A 27,421-nucleotide genomic window follows, 5' to 3' on the forward strand; every position below is an offset into this window, starting at 1 on the left:
TACCAGAGCTTAACGAAGTACAGTAAGGTGAGGTGATGGCCTAGTGGTATTATTGCTAGACTATTAATCCTCCAGCCACGGCAGGCGCTGGAATTTGAATTCAACAAAAATCTGGAATTAATGGCATCTGATGGCGACCTGAGATAAAGCCCATCGGGCTCATTAATGGGAAACTGATGCCCTCACCTGGTCTGGCCTACATATGGCTCCAGACCTGGTTGACTCTCAACTCTCTCCTGGGCAATTAGGGATTGGCAATAAATGCTGGCCTTGCTACAGATGCCCACACCCTGTGAACGAATAAAAAGAAGAGGTTGGCACATCAGTGTCAAACCCATACAATGGACAGGTCTCAATGGGAACCAAGTAATGAGGCCAAACTCTATCTGCAGAGTGCCCTGCAAGCTGATGAGGGCCACAGTTTGGGGAAGAATTTGGATAGCCAAGAAAAAGGAAGACAGGCAGAACAGCGTGAGGAAGTGGTACCAAAAGTACAGATGACAATAAAAATTCCTGAAGGAATTCTAAAAAGCCGGAAATGATATGAAAAGGGCAGAGGAAAGTGAATATGGTGCCCCAAACATAGAGTCGCAGCCTCCAATACTGCAGTTGCTAATGACAGAACAAAACAGATAATGAGTAAAGAATGGGACTAGGTCAAGGGCTAAAGGCTCTGAGGCTTTATGGGGCTGAAGCAACATAGACCAAATGCTGGAATATAGTTTTGAAATAGTTGCACCTTGATGGAGGATCTAAGTAGGAATCTTGGCTAGGGTGGGGGTGAATGAGAAAACTAAAATAAGTATTCAGCTGTTCAGATTACCGTCTTCGCAGCAATACATGAGAGGCAAATTTAAGATAATTTGAAGTGGGGGCAAACCAAAATGGATGTGGGGAGGAAATTGCAGCTTAGGAACATGTTGAAGCTTGGAGCATTGAACACAGTTTGTGTAATGTGTGTATAAACTTCATACCTAATTTACAGAGCCACACTGTTAGGTCATTATGTGTGACTCACAAATTAAACACCAGCACTCAAGAGCACGGCGAACGAATATAAATACATCGGAAGTACCACCAGGTGTCTGTGAAACAAAATCTGCTAAAAGAATAATCAAAATTATTGCTTTCTTCTTTATGATCTGGACAAATGCTAGGTAATGCAATAATTACATTTGTTAAGATGTTGAAAATTATATAGAAATATGACAACCAGCATGAAGTTTTTTTGGAAAAAAAGACAATTTGATGCAAGGATTTATTTGAAACCACTTAAAATTATTGCCAATGGCAATAAAACTGAAAAGATTTTATGTTCATGTCAGTATTTACCACAAAGCATGCAGATAGATCATGCTTGTAGAACAGCCTATCTATTATTCCAACTTTAATAAATGCTTGCATATCAAACTGTAATTCTTTTACTACCTTGTACATTTGTAAATATTCTGTTGTGGTTCATTACATAGGTTGCATTTATTTGAAATTGTTCAGTTTCTTTTATTACTTATGCCCACAACTTAATGTGTCATCAAGAGCTTTTCTGAAAATGCAGCTTGAATGTATATGCTAAACAGCTGCACAAAGGCTAGTTATCTTTATTTATGTCCAGCTAATTTCATAGTATTCTCCATTTTAAAGGTGACCAGATCTTAATTTTAATGACATGATCCGCCTCGATGCTGCTAAATAATACAAACAAAGCATTTTGATGTGTTTCTGGAGATAGGGAACACTGACTCACAAAGTGGTTTCATTTCCTACAATTGTGAGTATTCTGTTTTTCATGGATACAATTGTTTTGATCTTAGCACTAATATTCTGATCTTCTCTAGCAGCGTAAAGAGAGCAAATTTGATTGGCAGATAGGAAGATAGGCATTGAAATTATTTGAATGGTATTGGTTATGAATAGTTCAGTGGATTCTTTGATAGAAGCACACTCTGGTTATAGTCCAAATTTCTTTGGTAAATACTTATTCATTTTGTAAACTGTTTTGGCATTGCACCTTTCCACATCATAGATGCAAAGATTTTGTTTCCGTTTTTCAGAGAGTCTCAGAACAGAGGGCATAACCTTGAAATAAGGTGCTTCACAGTTAAGGGGAGAATTTATTTTCTCAGAGGGCAGTGAATCTGTGGAATTCTTTACCGCAGGGGCTGCACAGTCACGGTTTAGATAGATATTTAATCAGAAAGGGAATCAAGGGTTGTGGGGAAAAGACAGGAAAATGGAATTAAAGATTTTCAAATCAGCCACGATCTCATTAAAATTGATTTTTAATTCAAATATGGGATCCGGGCATCATTGGCTGACCAGCATTTACTGAACATATGAACATATAAAACAAGGAACAAAAATGGGCTACTCATCCCTTCAAGTACACTCTGCTACTCAATAAGATCATGGCTAATCTGATTTTAATCTCAACTCTGAGCCCTGTGTATCCCCAAAAATGTCATCACCTTGGTAATCAAATATCTATCCATCTCTGCCTCAAAAATATTTAAAGATGCTGCATCCACCGCCTTCTGAGGAAGGGAATTCCAAAGACTCTGAGAGTAAAAAATTGTTTCCTCATCTTTGTTTCAAATGGGCAGTCCCTTATTTTTAAATTATTTACACCGCATTTGGATTCTTTCACAAGAGGTAACATCTTTTCAACATCTAACCAGTTGAGTCCTCTCAGGAACTTATATCTTGCATTAAATCTCTTCTGACTCTTGTAAACTCCAGAGGATACAGACCTAGGCTACCTAGTCTGTCTGCATAAGGCAATCTGCTCATTCCAGGTATTAGCCTAATAAACATTTTTTTAGGCTGCTTTCAATGTATTAAGATCCTTCTGTAAATATGGTGATCAGTACAGTATACAGTACTTCAGATATAGTCTCATAAAAGCCCTGTATAACTGAAGCATAACTTCCCTACTCTTGCATTCAATTCCCCTTACAATAAGCCATAAAATTCTGCCAGTTTTCCTGAATACTTGCGGCATCTGAATACTACCTTGTTCACACTTGTAGATGTCATCAGAACATGATGGCTTGGGTATGAGATGATTTGCAAAACAACCTTCTATTGTTAAACTGTTACTCCACAGACTCTTCTGTCCCTCGGCTTTTAAAAATTCTCTTCAAAATAAAAACAAGGACAAAATAACCTTTTTAAAGTGACAACATTATCACATGACCATGATGCCATTCTAAACAAATCTCATCTGCCTACACATGGTCCATCTGTCTCTGTTCCCTGCCTGATCATGTGTCTGTCGAAATGCCTCTTAAATGATGCTAAAGCATCTGTTTCACAACTTCTCTCGAAGCGCATTCCAGGCATTTGCTGCACTCTGTGTAAAAAATGTATCTTGCATATCTTCTTTAAATTTTCCCACTCTTACTTTAAACCTATGGCCTCTTGTATTTGACATTTCCACCCTGGAAAAACAAACTCTGACTATTCAGACTATGCATACCTCTCATAGTTTCATATATTTCTATCAGGTCTCTACTTGGCCTCTGACGTTACAGTGAAAACAATCCAAGTGTATCCAAACTCTCCTTATAGCTAATACACTTCAATCCAGACAACATCCTAGTCAATTTATTTTCCACCCTCTCCAAAGCCCCCAGCTCCATCCTATAGTTTGCTGATGAGAACTGCACATAACACTCCAAATGTGGCCGAATTGAAGTGGAATTCAACTGCAATTTGACTTGCCAACTTTAATCCTCAACGGCCGCACCAAAGAAGGCAAGCATGCCGTACGCCTTCTTTACCACCCTATCCATTTGTGTTGCCACTTCCATCTGGTGCTTGGTTGAGAAGTTGGTGGTGAGCTGCCTTTTTGAACTGTTATAGTCCTTGTGCTAAATTCAAATTCCATTATCTGCCATAGCAGGTTTCGAAACCAGATCCCCAGAACATATTATGGGTTGCTGGATTCATAGGCTCATGATAATACCACTGAGCCATCACTTCCCAAAACAGGGTGGGGGTTACAGGGTTGGCCTTAATGGGCTGAACGCTCCTACATCTTACAGTGTTATATTCTTCACTTACGCGCTACTGATTTGACACGACATTGTCAGGCACAATTATATCTAAGCACCTTATTTTCTTTCATTTTATGCTAATTATAGGTGAAGAGAGATGAACAAGATAGCTGCAAGTGAGATTTCAGTCAATGATTCTATCATTGACGGATGAGTATATTATGCTAATTGCTTTGAAGCAAATGACATGTCTTTCGTTGACAGTTACAAATATAAAGCAGTGGCCTACAGATCATGTGGTGGAAGCACGACAGATAATATGTCATTTTCCTATTTGCGTTGGTAGATCCTGCTTTTGTACAATGTATGTGAAGTCACTCTGCAGGCACTCCACTCTTCACAGCTTGAACAGTCAGCTGGCAATGATCACAGCTCCTGCAATACTAACAAAGTTACCAAATCTATTACAAAACTGAGCAGTTATGAGAACCAAAGTGACTTACTTTGCAGCAAGTTTCTTGCAAAATATTTCTTATTATGTTGCAAACAGAGGTTACGTTGTCATAAAATCCTCCACTTTCTGTCAATTAAGGAGATAAGCAACGTGATGGCTGATGACAGATAGTTTGAGCAATCAGAACTCCTGTCAGTAGAGCATTATTTCACCTGATGTACTGATTGGAACCAGTTTGACCTCTTAAACCACAAGATCCTCGGCAAATGTGGCTGCAGCACATTCATTTCCTTCTTCCAGGTCACTAATAATACTTTGTAAACAGTTGCAGTCCCAGCACTGATCCCCGTGCAACTCCACTTGTTACTGGTCAACAGCCTGAAAAAGAACACAAACTCCCAACTCTCTGTTTCCCGCCTGTTAGTCAGTTCCCTATCCATGTTAATATACTGCCTCCAACACCATGGGTTCTTATCTTGTGACTTAACCTTCCAAAAAATAGTAAAAAGGAGATAACCAGGAGTTTAGAATCTTCTCAGTTTAGGCAACTAACTCCGAGCTATCTACCCACAGCCTGTGTACAGTGCACAGGTAAATGAAGGGTGATTTGGTGACAGGATACCAGTCTCTATGAAGTTATTTCACTACCATAGTATTCAGTAGTATGTGTTTTGTCTAAGCTTGTTGGATCTTCAGTTTGTTTGCAGGCTTGGGAAAGCCTGGTGCGAACAGGGTTCAGAGAATGAGAGGAAAATTTGATTCTGTGTTAGAATTGGGGCAATGTTTTAAAATGTTAACTGGGGTTATTCAATACTGTGCCCACAAGACACTGATTAATTTCTTGCTTTTACAATGAGAGATTGAAAAAATAAAGAGTTGGTGTGTTCAGAATTGGAAAACATTTGCCTCTATGGTATAAAAGCAGAAGTTTGTCAATTTTCAGGAAAGATGGTTGGGAACACAGTTTTCCATCTTCAAATGATAACTGCATTTATCTGTTGGTAATGGTTATATTTATTAGCCTCATTAATTTCAGTCTGAAGATAGACTGGAGAAGCTGTGACTGTTTTCCTTGGAGGAGGAGGCTGAGAGGTGATCTGATTTAAATATTCAAAATCATGAGGGTTCTGGTCAGAGTAAAAAGGGAGAAAAATGATATCATTCACAAGGGGATTGAGAATGAGAGAGCACAGATTTAATATAATTAGTAAAAGAAGCAAAAGTAATCTGAGGAAAATGTTTTTTTTATTCATTCATGGGATGAAGGCATTGTCAGCTGGGTCAGCACTTATTGCCCAGAGGGCAGTTAAGAGTCAAACACATTGTTGTGGGTCTAGAGTTACATGCAGGCCAGACCAGGTAAGGATGGCAGTTTCCAGCCCTTGTGGTCATCAGCAACGTAGATGGGTTTTTTTCTCCCCACAAAAAGCAATGGATTCATTGTCATCATCCGATTCTTAATTCCAGATTTTTATTGACTTCAAATTTCACCATCTGCAGTGGGAGGTTTGGGGCTGGCGTCCCAACAAATTTACCTGGGTCTCTGGATTTAACAGTTCCACCATAATTCCGCTTGGCCGTCATTTACCCTTTTTTAATGCAGTAAATGGCTAGGACCTGGAATGCACTGCCTGAGAATGTGGAGGTGACAGGTTCAATCAAGGCACTTAAGAGGGAATTGGATGTTAATTGGGAAAGCAGGAATATGCAAGGCACTGCTGAGAAGGTGGGGGAATGGCATTGCGTGCAATGGATAGCCAGATCCGGCAAGCTGGGCTGAATAGCTTTATTCTACACCTAGAAATTCTGCATATCTGTGAACTGATCTTTATTTAGGTCAAACCTGAAGTCAGCTTATCTTTTGAGAACAATTTGGATTTGCAGAATGAAGGTTATTTACAAGTAATTGAAAGAAAACCCATAGACTTGATATAGATTCACTTTCTCCATCCAATGTTGATATACAGGTACCTGACACAAACCAATCCCCAGTCCACAATTCTGTGCACACAGAAAACGCACTTGAATTTATTATACAATGCTGAGATGGGAAGAAATAATTTCACATTGCTGAGGCATTATTTACCTACTCAGTGAATGACCAGAAACAAAGGGCATCTGTTAAATTATGTTGCTCATCACACATTAACCTTTAATCCCACACTGTGTTGAACTTACAGAGATAATGGGAACTGCAGATGCTGGAGAATTCCAAGATAATAAAATGTGAGGCTGGATGAACACAGCAGGCCAAGCAGCATCTCAGGAGCACCTCTGATGAAGGGTCCAGGCCCGAAACGTCAGCTTTTGTGCTCCTGAGATGCTGCTGGGCCTGCTGTGTTCATCCAACCCCACACTTTGTTATCTGTGTTGAACTTACATTGTGAGAGCTGCAATCCACTAAATCTTGATCACTGCTGTTTGTGGTCACATTGGGAAACATCCCTTTTCTTGGTGAGCCGGTATTTTCAATTTGGGAGGTGTCCGGGATCTAGGAGAGAAAGAAAACAAATCTTTTTCTCATCCTCACAAAGCTGCCTGAATGCTTGTGGAGGAAGAACAAATTAAAATATGCTGAACAGAGGGCAGGAGATAATTTTATTTATTATTCTTAAACATGAGCACATTTTTCGCTATGTTCACAAATATAATTAGTGATTTTACTTTTAAGATATCAGCAAGAAAACACTTGCTTTGGACCAGCAAAATGAACAAAAACAAAGAGCAAGGTAACTTCACAAGGTTGATTTATTCCATTGAAGTGGAACTCACATTGAATGCGAGATCCGGAGAATACGTTTACAGATCTTGTACGCAATGCATTGTCAACCCTGATATTTTAATTTTAAAATCATGAACTCTAACCAGATTATATTATCGGTTGTTGCCACACAATATCCGTGAGTAAATCACTTTTTAATAAAATGCTCAGTACTGTTTAAAACAGATTTCAAAATAAGAGACTGGGAGTGTGGTTAATTTTTTTGCTATAAGTATGACAGTCTTCCTTTCTGCTTACCTGAGTAATATACAGGAAAATACAATCATATAATCATAGACACAAGGCATATTCTTCCTATTGAAGCTCAGCATTTGAGCCACTTCATTACATTATGCCTATCTACCCTTAGACATCCCGAGAGATAAAACAATCGAAGGCAGGCAACGCTTCTTTTGCACATAGATGCTGACAGGAACACACAGGCTAATATCCATTGACATAATAGAGCATTGTGACGGGTTTGCACATATGATTATGTGGATTTTGATTAAAAGTAGATTTAATTAATTTCAGCATAATGCGCATATACTGACTGCATGAATTTGCATGTTTAAATGAGAAGTTCTTGGCTGTAGTTCAGGTGACAAGGTGGATGAAGTTGGTTACAATTATTGCTATTTACAATGTTGCAGATAAGGTGCCATTTCTTTTTTATCAATACCTTCATACTAGCCTAACTTTGTATGAAATACAGTTGGAAGGGTACATAGGGAGAATTCCAAGTACATACCACTGCCTTAAAGCCATGACATGGATGTGGAATTCCCAGGGAAAACAATGCTGCACACTACACATTCTGAGGAAGAGTCACCTTCCTTTGGGAAGGGTAGCCTGAAACGATAACTCTGTTTCTAACTTCACAGTTGCTGCCAGACCTAATGCTTTTCTGGTAATTTTATTTTTTGTTCCTGATTCAGAGAATCCGCAGTTCTTTTGGTTTTTGTTTTGTCACTGCATACTGCTACCTGCCTGTCTGTCTTGTTGCTCACTGCCATCAATACGAAGTAGCAACCTACCCCTGGGAATCAACCTAACAGCATGAAATTAATGAAATTTACAGTCTTTGCTGCTTTACTTGCCTATTTAATTTTCCACCACTGGTGGCACATATAGAATCACAGAATATCCAGCATGGAAGAAGGCTATTTGGCCCATCAGCCTGCAAAAACCTCAAGGGTTCTACATCAGAAGGATTGCATTGGAGAAGGAAGAAGTGAAGGAAGAAATTAACAATGCTCTTCTTGAGATTAATAAGTAGTTTTCATAGCTACTGGAACATTCTGAGAAATGTAAGGAAATAAATCTGATTCCAATGTTACTAACTCTATCTCCTATCTTGCAAAGAATTAAAAGAAAAAGCGGGTGATTGCAGGTGTTAGTGAAGCGAGTCATGGATATACAGAATGGCAATTCAGCTTATTTTTGCAAGAAAAAGATAGATTGAGACAAAGCTTATTTCGCTAAAATTGAGGTGATACATAAGACTGAGGCTAGCAGATTATTTAGGCAGGGCAATGAGCATTTACAGTTTCAACATCCAACCAGGCTTGATTTAGTTTTCAATTTAATTCTTCCCTCTACAAAAGATACAGTTTAAATGAAGTCGAATGTTAGAAAGGTTTAAAGCTCTGGGTCACTTGATGACATGGAACAGCTTTGATAACTGTTGACCAAGCAGATTGAAAGTAATTGAAATGCTAATAGATCTAGTTCCACGTGTGAGTTAGGCAGAGGATGAAGAGATTTTTGCTCAGCTGGAACAATCCATAATTGATGCTGTTCTGCACTGAGTGTGAAAAGAGTAAAGTTTGATAAGTGAAATAGCCTAATTCACTCACTTCCTTACGTAAGTCTACGAATGCCAGGTTTACACGTAGCATTTTCTAACGACGCCCACGTTTCACTTTCACTGAATCTGTAAATCTTGTTTATTTTTAACTTGTCCTTCCTGGTTATTCAGGAATTTTGCCAACTCTATGATATAATGCCATTAAATAATTGATGTTCTAATTCTAAATATCTGGTGATCATACAAAGGTACTTAATCAAAAACATTGGGGTTTTTTAAAAAAGTGTTCTTCCTGAATTCTTCCAAACCACGAGGTCTTAACTCACATGGAGTCCCATTCGTCCATCGTCCCTCTCTTTGCTGTTTGATTGGCTCCTGGTTAAGCCAATTTTAAATTTTAATTTTAAAATTTAATTTTAAAATTTTGGTTGTAAAATTCTTATCCTTGAGTCTCACCATGCGACTCTCCATAGTCTCATTCCTCCCTATTTATGTAATCTCCTCCAGCCCTACAGCTTTTCACAATATCGGTGCTATATTAACTGAAATCTCCTTAGCATCTCAAATTTAACCAATACCTTGGGACAGTTTATTTTGTTGTAGATACTATATAAGGCAAGTAGTTGTAGCTGTAACTTTTTAAAAAAGGCACACACAGCTTTAATATATATTTTAAACAGCAGGGGTTTCTGTTTGTTGAATAAATGTAGGAAATCTGCCATCTTTACCTGGCATACTTGTGGCTCCAGACCTACAGTGATGTGGCTGATTCCTAACTGCCCTCTGGGCAATTGGAATGTGGAGGAAATGCTGGCCCAGTCAGAGACACCCGCAACCCATGAACAAGATTTTTTAAAAAAAAGATAGAGGGATGCTTCTGTTAATAAGAGATGAGGTCATCACATTCGTAAGAGAGGATTATACACTAAAAGAATGAGGTGCAGAATCTGAGATAATAAAATGTGAGGCTGGATGAACACAGCAGGCCCAGCAGCATCTCAGGAGCACAAAAGCTGATGTTTCGGGCCTAGACCCTTCATCAGAGAGGGGGATGGGGTGAGGGTTCTGGAATAAATAGGGAGAGAGGGGGAGGCGGACCGAAGATGGAGAGAAAAGAAGATAGATGGAGAGGAGAGTATAGGTGGGGAGGTAGGGAGGGGATACGTCAGTCCAGGGAAGACGGACAGGTCAAGGAGGTGGGATGAGGTTAGTAGGTAGGAGATGGAGGTGTGGCTTGGGGTGGGAGGAAGGGATGGGTGAGAGGAAGAACAGGTTAGGGAGGCAGAGACAGGTTGGACTGGTTTTGGGATGCAGTGGGTGGAGGGGAAGAGCTGGGCTGGTTGTGTGGTGCAGTGGGGGGAGGGGATGAACTGGGCTGGTTTTGGGATGCGGTGAGGGAAGGGGAGATTTTGAAGCTGGCGAAGTCCACATTGATACCATTGGGCTGCAGAGTTCCCAAGCGGAATATGAATTGCTGTTCCTGCAACCTTCGGGTGGCATCATTGTGGCACTGCAGGAGGCCCATGATGGACATGTCATCTAAAGAATGGGAGGAGGAGTGGAAATGGTTTGCGACTGGGAGGTGCAGTTGTTTATTGCGAACTGAGCGGAGGTGTTCCGCAAAGCGGTCCCCAAGCCTCCGCTTGGTTTCCCCAATGTAGAGGAAGCCACACCGGGTACAATGGATGCAGTATACCACATTGGCAGATGTGCAGGTGAACCTCTGCTTGATATGGAAAGTCATCTTGGGGCCTGGGATAGGGGTGAGGGAGGAGGTGTGGGGGCAAGTGTAGCATTTCCTGCGGTTGCAGGGGAAGGTGCCGGGTGTGGTGGGGTTGGAGGGCAGTGTGGAGCGAACAAGGGAGTCACGGAGAGAGTGGTCTCTCCGGAAAGCAGACAAGGGTGGGGATGGAATAATTCCCATTATCAGAGGTGCAGAATCTGTTTGGGTCAAGTTAGCAATTCGAGGAACTGGTGAGAATGATGATCTGAAGGGAAGTAGTATAAAATCAAAGTAATATTGGACGAATTGAGACTAAAAATTAACAAATCCCTGGGACCTGATAAGTTTGGAAAGAGGGGTTGATTGAGGTAGTGGGTGCATTCATTTGCGGTCAACTTTCAAAATTCCACAGATTATGGAGTGGCATCTGCAAATCGGAAGCTGACCAATCTAACACATTTATTTACGGTAGGAGGGTGAAGGAAAACGGAGTACTATATACCTGTTAGCCTGGCAGGGGTATTAGGGAAAATATTAGAATCTGCTAGAAATGATGTGATAACAGCACCTAGAAAATAACAATCTGTTCGGGCAGCGTCAACGTGAAATTATGAATAGGGAAGTATGTTTTACAATTTTTTTTTCAGAATGTTACTGGCAGAGTAGATAAGGGGAATCAGTGAGTGTGATGTGTTTGGATTTTCAGAATATTTTAATAAAGTCCCACACAGATCGCTAGTTGAAAAAAACTATTATCCCCTACCTGCTTCCACCCACTCATCAATGAATACCGCTCACGCCTGGACATCAAACACTTTTCTCGTCACCTCCACCCTCCGTGCTTACTTCTTTAACCATGAGTCTAACCCACCCTCTAAAGACAGTTTCTCATGCCTCCGATACACCCCCTCCTCCTGGACGCTGCCCCAAGGCCACCTACCTCCGTCGACCTCTTCATCTCCAGCTGCCATCGTGACATTGATCACCTCAACCTCTCCACCCCTCTCACCCACTCCAATCTCTCCCCGCAGAACATGCAGCCCTCCACTCCAGCCTCAACCTCACCATCAAACCCACTGGTGCAGGGGGGGCACACAGTACTGATATTGAGCAATGGCCTCTATATCGCGGAGGCCAGGTGCCAACACTCTGACACCTCCTTCTACGGCCCCCTTAATCATGACCTACCCCTGACCACCAAATCATCATCTCTCAAACCATTCACTACCTCATCACCTCAGGTAACCTCCCACCCACAGCCTCCAACCTCATCGTTCCTAACCCCACATCGCCCGTTTCTATCTCCCTCCCAAAATCCACAAACCCAACTGCCCTGGCCGACCCATTGTCTCTGCCTGCTCCTGCCCCTCTGAACTGATCTTCCCTTCCCTCAACACTGTCTTGTGCCCCCGGTCCAGGAACTTCCCACCTACATACTACTCATGCCTCCACCTCCTCCAATTCATTGGCTTCTAAGGCCGCATCTTCACTACGGACGTCCAATCCCTGTGCACTTGCATGCCCCACACAGATGACCTAAAAGCCCCCCGCTTCTTCCTCTCCCACAGGCCTGACCAATACCCCTGCACTGACACCCTGATCTAGTTAATGGAGCTTGTCCTTACCATTAACAACTTCTCCTTTAACTCTTCCTACTTCTTACAAACTAAGGGAGTGGTTATGGGCACCCATATGGGTCTGGGCTACATCTGTCTCTTTGTAGGATATGTGGAACGGTCCCTTTTCTGCTGTTACACCTGCACCATCCTGTACCTCTTCCTCCGCAATATTGATGACTGGATCAGCACTGCCTCATGCTCCCATGAGCAGTTTGAACAGTTCATTAACTTTACTAACACACTTCACTCCAACCTCAAATTCACCTCCACTAGGAGGATTCACAAGCCCCCTCCACTGACACCCTCATCCGCCTTGCCAAACTCGTCCTCACCCTCAACAACTTCTCTTTCGATTCCTCCCACTTCCTACAGACAAAGGGGGTGGCCATGGGCACCTGCATGGGCCCAAGCTATGCCTGCCTCTTTGTAGGTTACGTGGAACAGTCCCTCCTCCGCACCTACACAGGGCCCAAACCCCACCTCTTCCTCCGTTACATTGATGACTGTATCGGCGCCGCCTCTTGCTCCCCAGAGGAGCTTGAACAGTTCATCCACTTCACCAACACCTTCCACCCCAACCTTCAGTTCACCTGGGCCATCTCCAGCACATCCCTCACCTCCCTGGACCTCTCAGTCTCCATCTCAGGTAACCAGCTAGAAACAGATGCCCACTGACTCCCACAGCTACCTAAAATACACCTCCTCCCACCCACCCTCCTGCAAAAATTCCATCCCCTATTCCCAATTCCTCCACCTCTGCCGCATCTGCTCCCAGGATGAGGCATTCCACTCCCGCACATCCCAGATGTCCTCGTTCTTCAAGGGCTGCAACTTTCCCCCCACAGTGGTCGAGAACGCCCTTGACCACGTCTCCCACATTTCCCGCAACATATCCCTCACACCCTGCCCCCGCCACAACCACCCCCAGAGGATCCCCCTCGTCCTCATACACCACCCCACCAACCTCCGGATACAACGTATCATCCTCTAACACTTCCGCCATCTACAATCCGACCCCACCACCCAAGACATTTTTCCATCCCCACCCTTGTCTGCCTTCCGGAGAGACCAGTCTCTCCGTGACTCCCTTGTCCGCTCCACACTGCCCTCCAACCCCACCACACCTGGCACCTTCCCCTGCAACCGCAGGAAGTGCTACACTTGCCCCCACACCTCCTCCCTCAACCCTATCCCAGGCCCCAAGATGACCTTCCATATCAAGCAGATGTTCTCCTGCACATCTGCCAATGTGGTATATTGTATCCATTGCACCCGGTGTGGCTTCCTCTACATTGGGGAAACCAAGCGGAGGCTTGGGGACCGCTTTGCAGAACACCTCCGCTCGGTTCGCAACAAACAACTGCACCTCCCAGTCGCAAACCATTTCAACTCCCCCTCCTATTCTTTAGATGATATGTCCATCATGGGCCTCCTGCAGTGCCACAATGATGCCACCCGAAGGTTGCAGGAACAGCAACTCATATTCCGCTTGGGAACGCTGCAGCCCAATGGTATCAATGAGGACTTCACCAGCTTCAAAATCTCCCCTTCCCCCACTGCATCCCAAAACCAGCCCAGTTCTTCCCCTCCTCCCCCCACTGCATCCCAAAACCAGCCCAGCCTGTCTCTGCCTCCCTAACCTGTTCTTCCTCTCACCCATCCCTTCCTCCCACCTCAAGCAGCACCTCCATTTCCTACCTACCACCTCATCCCACCTCCTTGACCTGTCCATCTTCCCTGGGTTGACCTATTCCCTCCCTACCTCCTCACCTATACTCTCCTCTCTACCTATCTTATTTTCTCTCCATCTTCGGTCCGCCTCCCCCTCTCTCCCTATTTATTCCAGTTCCCGCTCCCCATCCCCCTCTCTGATGAAGGGTCTCGGCCCGAAATGTCAGCTTTTGTGCCCCTGAGATGCTGCTTGGCCTGCTGTGTTCATCCAGCTCCACACTTTGTTATCTTGGATTCTCCAGCATCTGAAGTTCCCATTATCTCAAATTCACCTGGACCATCTCCGATATCTCCCTCCCCTTCCTGGACCTCTCCATCTCCATCTCTGGTAACCACCTCACACTGTCATCTATTTCAAACCCACCGACTCCCACAGCTACCGAGGCTACCTCTTCTCACCCACCTTCCTGCACGAATGTGATCCCCTATTCCCAAGTCCTCTATCTCTGCACATCTGCTCCAAAGATGGGGTGTTCCACTTCCTGCGCACCCCAGAAGTCCTCTTATTTCGAGAACATAACTTGCCCCCTCCTGTGATCAAAAATGCCCTCAACCACATCTCTTGCATTTCCTGCATTTCTCCCATCAAACAACCTCCCCCCACCAAAAACAAAGACAGAATCACCCTTGCCCTCACATATCACCCCACCAATCTCCTCGTCCAGCGCATCATCGTTCCTAACTTCTACCACTTACAATTCAACCTCATAACCAAAGAGATATTTCCCTCCCCAACCCCCGGTCTGCCTTTCATAGGGACCGGTCTCTCTGCGACTCTCTCGTCCTCTCCACACTCCCCACTATCCCCAGAACCTTTCCCTGCAACCACAGGAGGTGCTGCATCTGCCCCTAAACCTCCCCCTTCACCTCCATCCCAGGCCCCAAGAAAACCTTCCATATCAGACAGATGTTCACCTGCACATCTGTCAACTTGGTCTATTGTATCCGCTTTTCCCGATGTGGCCTCCTCTACATCGGTAAGACCAAGCGGAGGCTCGGAGACCGCTTTGTAGAACATCTGCGCTCTGTGCACGACAAACAAAACCTTCCAGTCACCAGCCATTTTAACAACCCCTCCCAATCCCTTGAGGACATGTCCTTTCTCGACCTCCTCCAGTGCCACAATGACACCACCCGCAAACTGGAGGAGAAACATCGCATATTTTACGTCAGGAGCATCCAGCCTGATGGCCTGAACAGAGAATTCACTAGTTTTAAAATCTCCCTATCCCAGCCTCAAGCCACATACAAACCTCCCTCTCATCCCTGCCTCCTTGACCGGACGCAACCTGTCTATCTTCTTCCCCGCTTAATCTGCCCTACCCTTCCCACTGACCAATCCCAACTATCCCCTACCTGCATCCACTTATCACCACCCCACCTACCTTTCCTCAGCCCCTTTCATTCTCCCTCCTGCCTCCTTGACCTGACATAACCTGTCCATCTCCTCTCCCACCTGTCTGCCCCACCCTTCCCACTGAATAATCCCTACCACCCCCTACCTGCGCTCTGACTGAGTGGACAGCTATGACACAGCTTTAGATCTTTGTATTTTGTTCCAAATTGTGGACTGGCCGAATAGATTAACCTAGAGGCCTGGTTCCTCTGACAGGAAGAATAGTGGGGTTTATGTGCATTTCAAAATTAATAAAATCTCCTCATTCTCACTCTCCTCCATTCTCTGGTCAGCAGCTTGCAGCAGTCAGTTATAACAAGGGTCAATGCTTGCGACTCAGCTCTTCACAATCAAATCAATTATTTCAATGCGGAGGTCAATTGTAGCATTTCCAAATTTACAGATAAAATAAAGATGGGTGGGAATATGAGTTGTGAGGATGGTGCAAAGAAGCTTCTAGGAGATTTAGGAAGGCTTAGTGAAACATGGCAGATGGAAGAGTACATGGATAAGGGTAATCCAGTTTGGTGGATGGAACAGAGGTACAGAATGTTTCTTAAATAGCAAGAGATTGGTAAGTATTCATGTCTAAAAGGATTTAGGTGTCCTTGTTCTCTGAAATTTTAAGTAGTATTTATCACCAAGTAACGAGCACAGGAGTAAAGATGGTTTACATTTTGTGTTGAACTTTAGTGAGAGTGCGCCTGAAAAACTTTGTGCAGTTTAGGAAGGTTATACTTTCCAGTGAGTAACATCTGACGGACTGATTTCTGAGATGGCAAGACTGCCCCATGAAGCGTGAGTAAGGAAGCTAGCCCCAGATTCTCCAGAACATTGAAAGAGAGATAATCTAATTGAAACTAAACAAGGTTGGTGAAAAAAAGGATGTTTCCATTGGTTAAGGCCACTTAGAGCCAAGGATAACAGTCTTAGAAAAAAAAAATGAGGATAGTGTAGGAAAATGGTGTTGAGATAAATGATTAATCACTACCTAGAATGATGGAACAAGGCTGAGGAACTGAATGGCTGACTCAAATGAGGTACAAAGTAAGAGCAGGAGTAAATCATTCAACCCTTGAGCCAAATCATTGCTGATCTAGAGATAATGGGAACTGCAGATGCTGGAGAATTCCAAGATAATAAAATGTGGGGCTGGATGAACACAGCAGGCCAAGCAGCATCTCAGGAGCACAAAAGCTGACGTTTCGGGCCTAGACCCTTCAAGGGTCTAGGCCCGAAACGTCAGCTTTTGTGCTCCTGAGATGCTGCTTGGCCTGCTGTGTTCATCCAGCCTCACATTTTATTATCATTGCTGATCTAATTGTTCGACACTTCCATCTGCCCACGGTAACTCGCATTTCCTCATTTATTGAGAATTTATTGAACTCGGCCACAAAGAGATTCAAACACTCTGCTTCCACCGCTTTCCAAGACTGATCACACATCTGTGAGAAACAAATTTGCCTTATATCTATATTAAATGGATCATCCCTTATTTAAAAATAACCCTAGCTCTTGCATTTCCCATAAAAGAAAACATCCTCATGTTTTGACCACCCACACATTCCAGCTGTTAGTCTGGCAAACCTTCTTTGAACAGCATCCAATGCATTCACCTTTTTTAAAATAAGGAGACCAATTATGTACCTAATACTCCAGAAACAAAAACAGAAATTGCTGGAAAAACACAGCATGTCTGGCATGTGTTACAAATCAGAGTCAACATTTCAGGTCCAGTGACCCTTCCTCAGAACTCCAGTATTCCAGATGTACTCCAGATCAGTTCTCCAGATGTGATTTCACCAATGCCATGCACAATTGAAATATAACTCCTGATTTTTATTTTAAAATTTCCTCACCATAAACAAAACGCTATAATGTAAAAATATATTATGAAAAGCAATAAACTATTTGCTTTCCTAATTACTTGCTGCACCTGCAAACTAAACCTCTCTGACTCACACACTATAATGCCTAGATCCATCTATCCAGGGTGGGATTCTAACCCATGTTCACAGAATACTAGAAACAGAAACAGAAATTGCTGGAAAAACTCAGCAGGTCTGGCATCATCTGTGGACATAACACAGAGTTAACATTTTGAGGCTAGTGATCTGAGTTTTTTCCAGCAATTTCTGTTTATTTTTCTGATTTCCAGCATCTGCAGTTCTTTGTTCTTTTTTACTTCAGAATATTAGCCTTGGGTTTCAAATTAATAGCTCGGTGATAGTGCTATTACACTGCTATCTCCTCAACTGATCTACACGATATTAACATTGAACTCAGTGCATCAAGAACAGATAAGGAACAAATAACCCAATGTACCTTTGCTCTAACTTCTTTGGATTACAAAAATCTAATATGTCTAGCCTCTTATCCCACAGTGAGTGTGTGAGTGACTAATTGAGAGTGAGTCTGTGTGTGGGTCTAGGCAATCATATGTCACTATATAAACCAGGTTTGATTGCTTGGTCTTTCTGAGCTCTGGAAAGCATGGTTTCAACAATCATTTTTTGCTTAACCTAAGGTAACCAGTTGGTGTAAATTCTTCACGGCCTCAACATGTTAACAGTGGGACACTGACAGAATTGCCAATATCCTCTCTACATTGTAAAGTAAAAACTTGTCGTGGTTGAACAAAGAGTGGGAGAATTAGAAGGGGGTGTAGTTTATTCCTCCTCACCTGGTTATAACACTCAAAAAAAGGTATGAATGAAAAATAATGATGCTGACACCAATAAACTGGGACAAGTGCCATGACCAGAATGCTCTACCTTGTTTAATAGCCTTATTTTAAGGGAATAAATGATTTGGCAAGATATTTTGCAACACCTCATTTACCTTACAATGATCATTAGTATCAATGAGGTAATACACATGTTTTCAGAAGCGTGCACAAAGCACAGCTCAGTGTAATGTCATTCCTTACGCAGGTGGAGAGCTGATGGGAAGGGTGAGTGCTCACTTCTGGCAGCACAAGTAACTGCTCGGGCGAAACAAGAACAGAAGTTGCTGGAAAAGCTCAGCAGGTCTGGCGGCGTCTGTGGAGAGAAATCAGAGTTAACGTTTCAGGTCCGATGACCCTTCCTCAGAACTCTGGGTCATCGGACCTAAAACGTTAACTCTGATTTCTCTTCACAGACGCTGCCAGACCTGCTGAGCTTTTCCAGCAACTTCTGTTTTTGTTTGTGATTTATACAGCATCCACAGTTTTTTTTCCATTTTTATTGAGCTATTAGGATTTTTATTTTGAGATTGTAGATCTGCTGGATGTTCAGCTCAAAGTACATGTCCGATAGAATCCAACAGGAGAATTGTGGAATAGTTGTAACACAAAAGATGACCGTTCAATCCATTGTGTGCATTTCCCTACCTTACAAAACTAACTCAGTCCCAGTACCCGGCATTTGGCCCAATGTCTTACAAATGTATTTCCTTCAGAGAATTTTGGAAAGACAGATCAGGGCAGGACTTATACACTTAACGGTAAGATCCTGGGGAGTGTTGCTGAACAAAGAGATTTTGGTGTGCAGTTTCATGGTTCCTTGAAAGTGGAGTCACAGGTAGACAGGTCAGTGAAGATATGCCTACCTTTACTGGTCAGCATATTGAGTATAGGTGTTGGGAAGTTGTGTTGTGGCTGTGCAGGACATTGGTTAGGCCCCTTTTAGAAAACTGCATGCAATTCCGTTCTTCCTGCTATAGGAAAGACGTTGTGAAACTTGAAAGGGTTCAGAAAAGATTTATAAGGATATTGTCAGCATTGGAGGATTTGAGCTGTAGGGAAAGGCCGAATAGGCTGGGGCCATTTTCTCTGGAGCAACAAAGGGTGAGGGGTAGCCTTTTAGATGTTTACAAAATCATGAGAGGCATAGATAGGCTAAATAGACAAGGTCTTATCCCCAGGGTGGGGGAATCCTAAACTAGAGGGCATATGTTTAACGTGAGAGGGGAAACATTTTAAAATGGACCTAAGCGGCAACATTTTCATGCAGAGGGTGGTGCAGGTATGAATTGAACTGCCAGAGGAAGTGGTGGAAGCTGGTATCATTGTAACATTTAAGAGGCATTTGACTGGGTAAATGAATAGGAAGAGGTTAGTGGGATATCAACCAAAGGCTGGCAAATGGGAATGGATTTATTTAGGATATCTGGTTGGCATGGACAAGTTAGACCGAATGGTCTGTTTCCGTACTATACATCTCTGAGAATCTAATTATCTGGTAATATTTCGAAAGCAATGATTGAACCTGGTACCAACACACTCTTAGCCAGCATTTTCCAAACCTAGAGAGAGCTGCAACATATATTTCAGAAAAACCTTAATCCCTCGCTTATCAAAAATACTTTATCGAAATGCTGTCTTTGGCTGTTTTCCCAGTCACTTTAAATCAACGCTCACAGATTTGCGGAACTGTGGCAGTGCAGACTTAGACTATTCAGCCCATCATGCTCACATTGGCTCTTCAGATGAACATTATCACGTGGTGCCAGTCACCTACCTCTCTCCCTGTAACCCTGCAAGCCAATACTGTCTAAATAATCATCCAATGTTGTTTTGGATACCTCAACTTAGTCTGCCTCCATCACATTTCCAGGTGATGTATTCCATATCCTAACAAACTACTGTGTGAAAACGTCTTTTCTCACATCACCCTTGCTTCTTTTGTGCATCACTTTAAATCTCTGCTGTCTTGTTCCGTTCCAAGCAGGAACATCTTCTCCCTAACTATTCTATCAGCTTGCTCATGGTATTGAAAATCTCTAGCCATTCTCCCTTTAGCCTTCTTCTTTGCAAGGAGAACAGTCCCAATTTTGTTCTCCAGATGCTTCCATGAATGGTTTAACCTTCTTCCAATCTACCCTGGCCAGACCTCTCGGAACTTCAAACATAAATTGCTGTACTCCAGGACAAGTGTTCAGATTATGGGAGATTTGCCTTTACATCATGTGGACCCCTCCATCTCCAGGCCACCACCAAGGGGACGCATCTCTAAGGATCACTCTCCTATTGGCAAAATACTGAAGGGCCCAAAAACTCCAAATGAGTCCAAATGATGGTTGCTAATCCGGTTTCCAGTTGCTCTGTTGTTCAGAAACTTCCCCAGCACTGGAATAGATTCAGGATGTGTCCCAAAGAGGCTTCCTGTTATTTCAGTGGGATCCTCTATCACACTTCTACCTCGATTCCTGCCACCATCAGAACTGAAACATGCAGTCCTTCAGTGCAGTTCTTAGCCACCGCGTTGGACTGTGTTGGTGCACTGCTCCATTGGAATGAATCCCTGCCCTGCCTTCTCCATGGATGCAAACCTCCAATCAGCCCACTTTAAGGATAATAAACAAGTTTGGTTAAAGCACTCACCAACATGTATCCCTTAACAAACTGTACTGAAACCAAATTATCCTGTTAAATTACCAGGCATTGCAGAAGGTGGTGAGGAAGGTAACTGGTGTATTGGCCTTCACAGTGAGACAGTTCAAGTGCAGGAGAGAGGATCCCTACAGTGCAGAAACAGGTCCTTTGGCCCAACAGGTCCACACCAACCCTCAGAGCATCCCAACTAGATCCACCCAATATAGTCTACCTAATCTACACATCCCTGAACACGATGGGCAATTTAACATGGCCAATCCATCTTTGGACTGTGGGAGGAAACTGGAGCACCAAGAGGAAACCCACGCAGACACAGGGAGAATGTGCAAACTCCACACAGACAGTCGTCCAACGGTGGAATCAAACCCAGATTCCTGGTGTTGTGAGGCAGCAGCGCTAACCACTGAGCAGTGTCCTCAGTGAAATCACAACTGAAATATTACGTGCAGTTTTGGTTTCCATACCTGAGGAAAGATATTTTGGCTCTGGAAGGAGTGTGATGAAGATTTGTCAGACTGGTCCCTGGGAAGGCAGGACTGGCATGAAGATATATTAGATTGGTCAGGGCTATATTCACTGCAGATAAGAAGAATGAAGGTAGAAAACAGAACTAGATACGGTAAACAGAGGAAGGATGTTGCCAGTGACTGGAGAGTCCAAAACCAGGGGTCACTGTTTAAAGATATGAGCAGGCTATTTAGAACTGTGATGAGGAGAATTCCCACAAAGTGGTGAGCCTGTGGAATTCCCTGCAACAGATAGCGTATGAGGGCAAAACACAGAATGTTTTCTTCAAGGAGTGAAATAAGTTTCTAAGGGCCAAAGGGGTCAAAGAGTATTTGAAGAAGCAGAAACTGAGTTGGGTGATCAGTCATGATCATATTGAATGGTGGAGCTGGGATAATTGGCTGACTAGCCAAATCCTGCTCCTGTTTTTCTATGTTTCTGTTTGTGTGCGGGCTTTTTGATGTGTATAAAATACCAACTAGATTTGACTACATTACAATCAATGTTGACTAAGATGACTGAGTTTTGCAACAGTCTGTTGCTGTGAAAAGCTCTCGATAAGTGCAAGTTCCTTCCATTTACTTTCGCAAGGATACCATGCATCAGAGTATAAGGCACATGCAATGATTTGTAAACTGCAGCCAAGCAGCTTTCTGAAAGATTGGAAGCTGCTTTTTGGCTGATAAAATAAAAGCCGTTCAAACATGCAGATTATTGAAATTTGTGAACTATACTGGAACTGTATTCCATGTATGAATCATACCCAAGATTCACGAGTGCAATTTCTGTCTGTCTTCTGCGTTTGTTTCACGAAGATATGTTCAAACAACTTTTTGGAGTTTTTTTTAAGTGCAGTCTTGAAGCAGTTTTCTCAACATGGACCATACATTTTCAGCATCTTTACTGTAATAAGATGTCGAACCTTGTTCACTCGAGTATTTCGAACCAAAATTGGGCACTGAGGCATGTAAAGAGAAATGAGGTTTTTTTACTGATTGGTAAACTATGACACGTAGAGTCCCATAGGTATCTGTGCTGGGGCTTCATTTTTTGACAAATTTATGTCAATGACTTAATTGAAGGTGTGTTGGTTAATTTTGAAGATGACACAAAGTTAAATAGGAATGTGTGACGTGACATCGATATATGGAGGGTGCAGATGAATATGGATAGTTTATGTGCTTGGGCATAAATCTGGCAGATTTATAATGTGATGAAATGTGAAGTTGCTCAAATTGGCAAGAAGTGTTAATTAAACAGAGTCTCACTTCAGAATTCTGAGGTGAAGAGGGATCTAGGTGTTCTAGTACATATTAGTACAGCAAGCATTTTATTAACTGGCATCTATGGCAACAGGGAGTGGTAGCTGATCAAATATTTCGGATAGTCAAGACATCCTCATAATCAGTGTAAAAACACATACAAAGTAATGGAAACATAATACAGGTGGTATATCCACCACTGCTTTACTTTAGTTGGTGCATAAATCTCTTAAGTAATAATGTACTTTGCTTTAAGTAAAACCTACCAGGTGAGAGCCTTCTCACTTGCATCCTCAACTGACTGCTCAGACATCATGGAGATCACATTAATTGAGGAGAAATTCACTTAAACTGACTTGCCTGTTCATATTTTGTGTGACCATTTGATTTGACAAGGTTATTTACATTGAGGAAAATAATTTTTAAGAACTATAATAATTGGACAGAATAATCCAGTTAACTTTGCGGTATTCGCTGTATAACTTCTGCTGGTTTATCAAGAGTGCTGCTTCATAAGGTGCTGGTTAGTACAAAGTGTGCTGTTGTAACAATACTATGGCTTTAAGAAGCATACTTTGTCCTTTTTTTGACAAGAGGTTTTGAGACAAAGGTGCTGAGTTGTCTCTTCCAAACCAATAAAGTAAACGGGATTACATTTCATTCTCCTTGACATTGACATCTTCATTGACATGTTGAGCCTACAGGAGCTGTGTGAGATGTGCATGTCAGTTTGTGAATCTTGGGAGAAATCCCTAAAGTATCCTGCCATTCGAAATGTCATAACTAGATGATGTTTGAGGAGTCTTGCTTTTGTTTAAATTCAGTGGCTGTTCACAAGGTTCTGTCACCACAGGATATTGATCAGAATTATTTGAGCTTTCACCTTCCTTGGAGTACTTCATCTAGCAGAGAAAGTTCTGTGCTTTCAGCAGCATTGAGAGTCTGAATTAATTGCATCATCTGGACATTATGTTTTGAATGTGACTTGAATTAAAAGTCAGACAATCACATAGAGTCACACAACATGGAAATAGACCATTGCAGCCAACCAGGCCACGGTGAACATAATCCCCAAATAATCTATCCCCTCCTGACTGATCCTGGGTCATATCCCTTCAAACCTTTCCTATTCATTTACTCATCTATGTGTCTTTTCAACATTGTAACTGTGCCCACATCCATCACTCCCTCAGGACGTTCATTCCGCATGCAGATGACTCTCTGTGTAAGAAATTTGCTCCTTACGTAATGTTTGAAAAATGAACGAGCAGAACGACAATTCTTACAGCAGTTCAGAAAGAGAGCGGCTCAGTGCAACAGAAGACGAGGGAATGCTGATGAAGTTTCTGCTGCCAGCAGTTTAGTAGGAATAGGATTGAACCAAACTGAATGTGGCTCAGTGACATGTCGAACTTGGTGAGAGAACTGAAAAGCGAGGAAAAAAATTGGAGTGCATTGCAAATTAAAATATGCTTTATTTCATAAAACCAGGTGTCTTAGTAGAATTATATCCAGGAATTAGGTGTAGTTTAAATTTCAGGGAGACACAGTAACTGTAGTTGCCAAATTTTCAAATTTCAATTTAACATGTCTCATTTAATATTTATTTCAGAACAGATTCAATTATGTGTTTAAATAACATTTCAAGTGCACATTAAGCCAAAGATATTTTTTAAATAAAAGTGTATTTCCTTTTAAGCTTAATAACATTTTTATTTGGCTGAAGGTGTCTGTTTCACCTGTGATAATCTCTTGGTACACTTTCCCACGATATGTGATTTGTGTCTGTTAGATAGCTGCTTTTATCAACGCCTTTAAAACTTGATATGTACGGAGAGGAATGTAAAAAAGAAAGGCACATAAATATACCCCACATTTTTCCATGACAGTTTTTGATATAGAGTTGATTTATTTCAAGACTTCTCTATGTCTTTATCTTCATCTGTCAGTCCACTGATTTATGGAGAGGAAAAGAAATACTGTGCAATATCCCAACCAGACACAGTACTGTGAGATACAATATATGAAATAACCCCATTCTTGGCATTAATCTGCATTGTACTTTGTATCCTCTGTTGTCTAGTCTTCAGCCAATATGAATATGAAATTCATTATTAGGACTCCTTAATGAGCTTTTTGAAAATGCATGAATATAAGGCGATTATTCTTCCACTTGGTTCAACTCATTCTGAATCTGCTCTGAGATGACATAGCAGAGCGGAGGGCTCATCATTTAGGAAATCATAGGCTTGAATCTTCACCCTGCCGTCTATTGAGCAATCTTCTTCTGGAAGTATTGTGACGTTTTTATGCATGGGTACAATTTTGACAGGCAATAATAATCTCTGAAGAAGAGTCATGCTAGACTTGAAACATTCAAATAAGACAGGCAGCTGCAGATGCTTGAGCTCTGAAACAAAAACGGAAATTGCTGGAGACACTCAGCAGGTCTGATGGCAGCTGTGGGAAGAAAGCAGAGTTGATGTTTCGAGACTGGTGGCTCTTCATCAGAACTGCTAGCAGCTAGGAAAATGTGGTACTTGTGCTCAAGTTGAAGTTTGGAGTGATTGAGGGGCAAAGGCACCGGGTATGAGCAGATAGGTGGAGATGGAGCCCAGAGGCCAAGAGATATGAGAGAGGAAGGGTAACCAGATGATTATGGACACCAGGCCAGAACAGAAGAAAAGCTGAACAGGCGATAATAAGTGTAGGAGAAATGGGTGAGATGTACTGAATGTGATAACGGGCCTAAGAGTATGTGGGATTAGGTGACTGAGTTAAAAGCAACCCATGCCATAACATTGATAACGGGAACTGCAGATACTGGAGAATCCAAGATATGGCTGGATATGGGGGTGAGTAAAAAGCGTGGGAGGATGAAATCAGGCTCTCAAGTTATTGAATTCAATGTTGAGTCCTAGAGGCGCAAGATCCCCAAGTGGAAAATGGGGTGCCATTCTTCCAGCTTGCGCTGAGCTGTGCCACAGCACAGCAGCAAGCCTGAGTCAGAGGACGCAGTGGTGCATTGAACTGGCAGGCAACTTGAAACTCAGTTTCTTTTGTGCGGACAGGAGTTTTGTTCTGCAAAGCAGTTTCCCAGTTGGCATTTTGCCTCTCCAACGTAGAGGAGAGCACATTGTGAGCGTGAATACAGTAGACTGGATTGAGTGAAGTGCAGGGGAGGCGATGCTTCACTTGGAAGGTGTGCCTGGACCCCTGGATACTGAGGAGGGAGGAGATAAACCGGTAAATGTTACCCCTTATGCAGTTGCAGGGGAAGATACCATGGGAGATCTTGAAGGATGTTGGGAATTGAACAGGAGAGGGCCAAGGTATCCCAAAGGGAGTAGTCCCTGCGAAAGGCTAACATGGGAGGGGTGGGGAATGTGTGTCTGGTTATGACATCCCACCGGCATTGGTGGAAACTGGATGCAATGGTTGGGGGGAATGATAAGTGAGGACCAGAGGAACTGTATTATCATTGTGGGAATGAAGGCAAGAGATGAGGGCCGAAATACAGCTAAGACCCCTGTCGCTGAGAATGGTGGGAATCCTTGGCTGAGGGAAAAGGTGGAAATTTTTGAGGCCCCATTGTAGAAGGATGCATAGTCAGGATAGATGACACATTAACTCTGTTTCTATCTCTACAGATGCTGCCAGGCCTGCTGAGCTTTTCCAGCATTCTCTGAATTTGCTAATAATAATCTCAGACCCAGTTCTAACTGGGAACAAGAGAATTATGTATCTTGGTGAATTATTATTGCTCATCTTTTTATAAGAGTCGATCCAACAGGTCATATTCCTAAGCCTGGAGCAATGCTCATTTCACTTCACATTGAGTGAAGTTGAATTAGACTTGAGCTGGTATGGGGGGCATCTTCTAAAAATTAGAGTCCGACCATTCCGGGAGGAATGGTGGCTCACTGGTTAGCACTGCTGCCTCACAGCACTAGGAACCCGGATTCAATTCTGGCCTTGGGCGACTTTGCATATTCTCCCCATGTCTGCAGGGTTTCCTCCGGGTGCTCTGGTTTCCTCCCACAGTCCAAGGATATGCAGATTGGTGGACTGGCCATGCCTGCAGTGTCCATGGCTACTGGATTAGCCACGGGAATGCAGGGTTTCAAGGATGGGATAGCTGGGATGCTCTTCAGAGGGTTAGTCTGGGCTCAATGGACAAATGCCCTGCTTCCACACTGTAGGGATTCTATGAGAGGTGTTTGGAAGTACTCCCACATGCAGAAGAATGGTAGAGGTTTGAACTCTCCTCTACCAATGGCAGCTGATGCTGGTTAATTTTAAATTGCTAACTTTGAATCTGAGGTACATGGATTTTTGTTAAGCATAGGTATTAAGGCAATATGAGCCAAAGGTAGGCATATGGATTTGGCCACAGATCAGCTATGATCTCATTTGATGGTGGAACAGGCCCACTCCCACTACTATGTTGCTACAGCGGAGTGGGTTTAAGCTGTGGACTCTCACACAATGACAACGCTGATTCAACTGAAACTGCTTCATTTTCATTTCACATATGGTTCTTCACAGATGGCATTGTAGCGAGTCTCGGCCAATTAAGAGTAATTTCTGCACCAAAACTGTTTAGTCAAAATAATTGTGCAGAGATAGTTGGCTTCATATACTTGAGAGCTGGAAAAATAAATGAACAATTGTGCCCCTGTGTCTGAGTGAATGGCTCGCCCATAGTCCAGTAACATTTTATATCCCTTCACAGTTACCAATTCTACTTATTTGAACATTTGTTTGTCAGAAATTTGTTGATAGA

The 27,421-nt window shown here is 42.7% G+C and overlaps 1 protein-coding gene across 4 annotated transcripts in view; it reads right to left on the bottom strand.

The window, feature by feature from the left end:
- The window catches only part of LOC125459352 (leucine zipper protein 2-like), a 333,928-nt gene that overhangs the window by 37,205 nt on the left and 269,302 nt on the right, over positions 1-27,421 (bottom strand). For all 4 annotated transcript variants that reach the window (XM_048545724.2, XM_048545725.2, XM_048545722.2 and 1 more), the window contains one exon: positions 6,830-6,940. In XM_048545724.2, coding sequence (XP_048401681.1) covers positions 6,830-6,940 — 111 coding nt within the window. The remainder of the gene's footprint in view (positions 1-6,829; positions 6,941-27,421) is intronic.

This window comes from Stegostoma tigrinum, chromosome 17 (assembly GCF_030684315.1).
Source record: "Stegostoma tigrinum isolate sSteTig4 chromosome 17, sSteTig4.hap1, whole genome shotgun sequence".
NCBI classification, from domain to species: domain Eukaryota; kingdom Metazoa; phylum Chordata; class Chondrichthyes; order Orectolobiformes; family Stegostomatidae; genus Stegostoma; species Stegostoma tigrinum.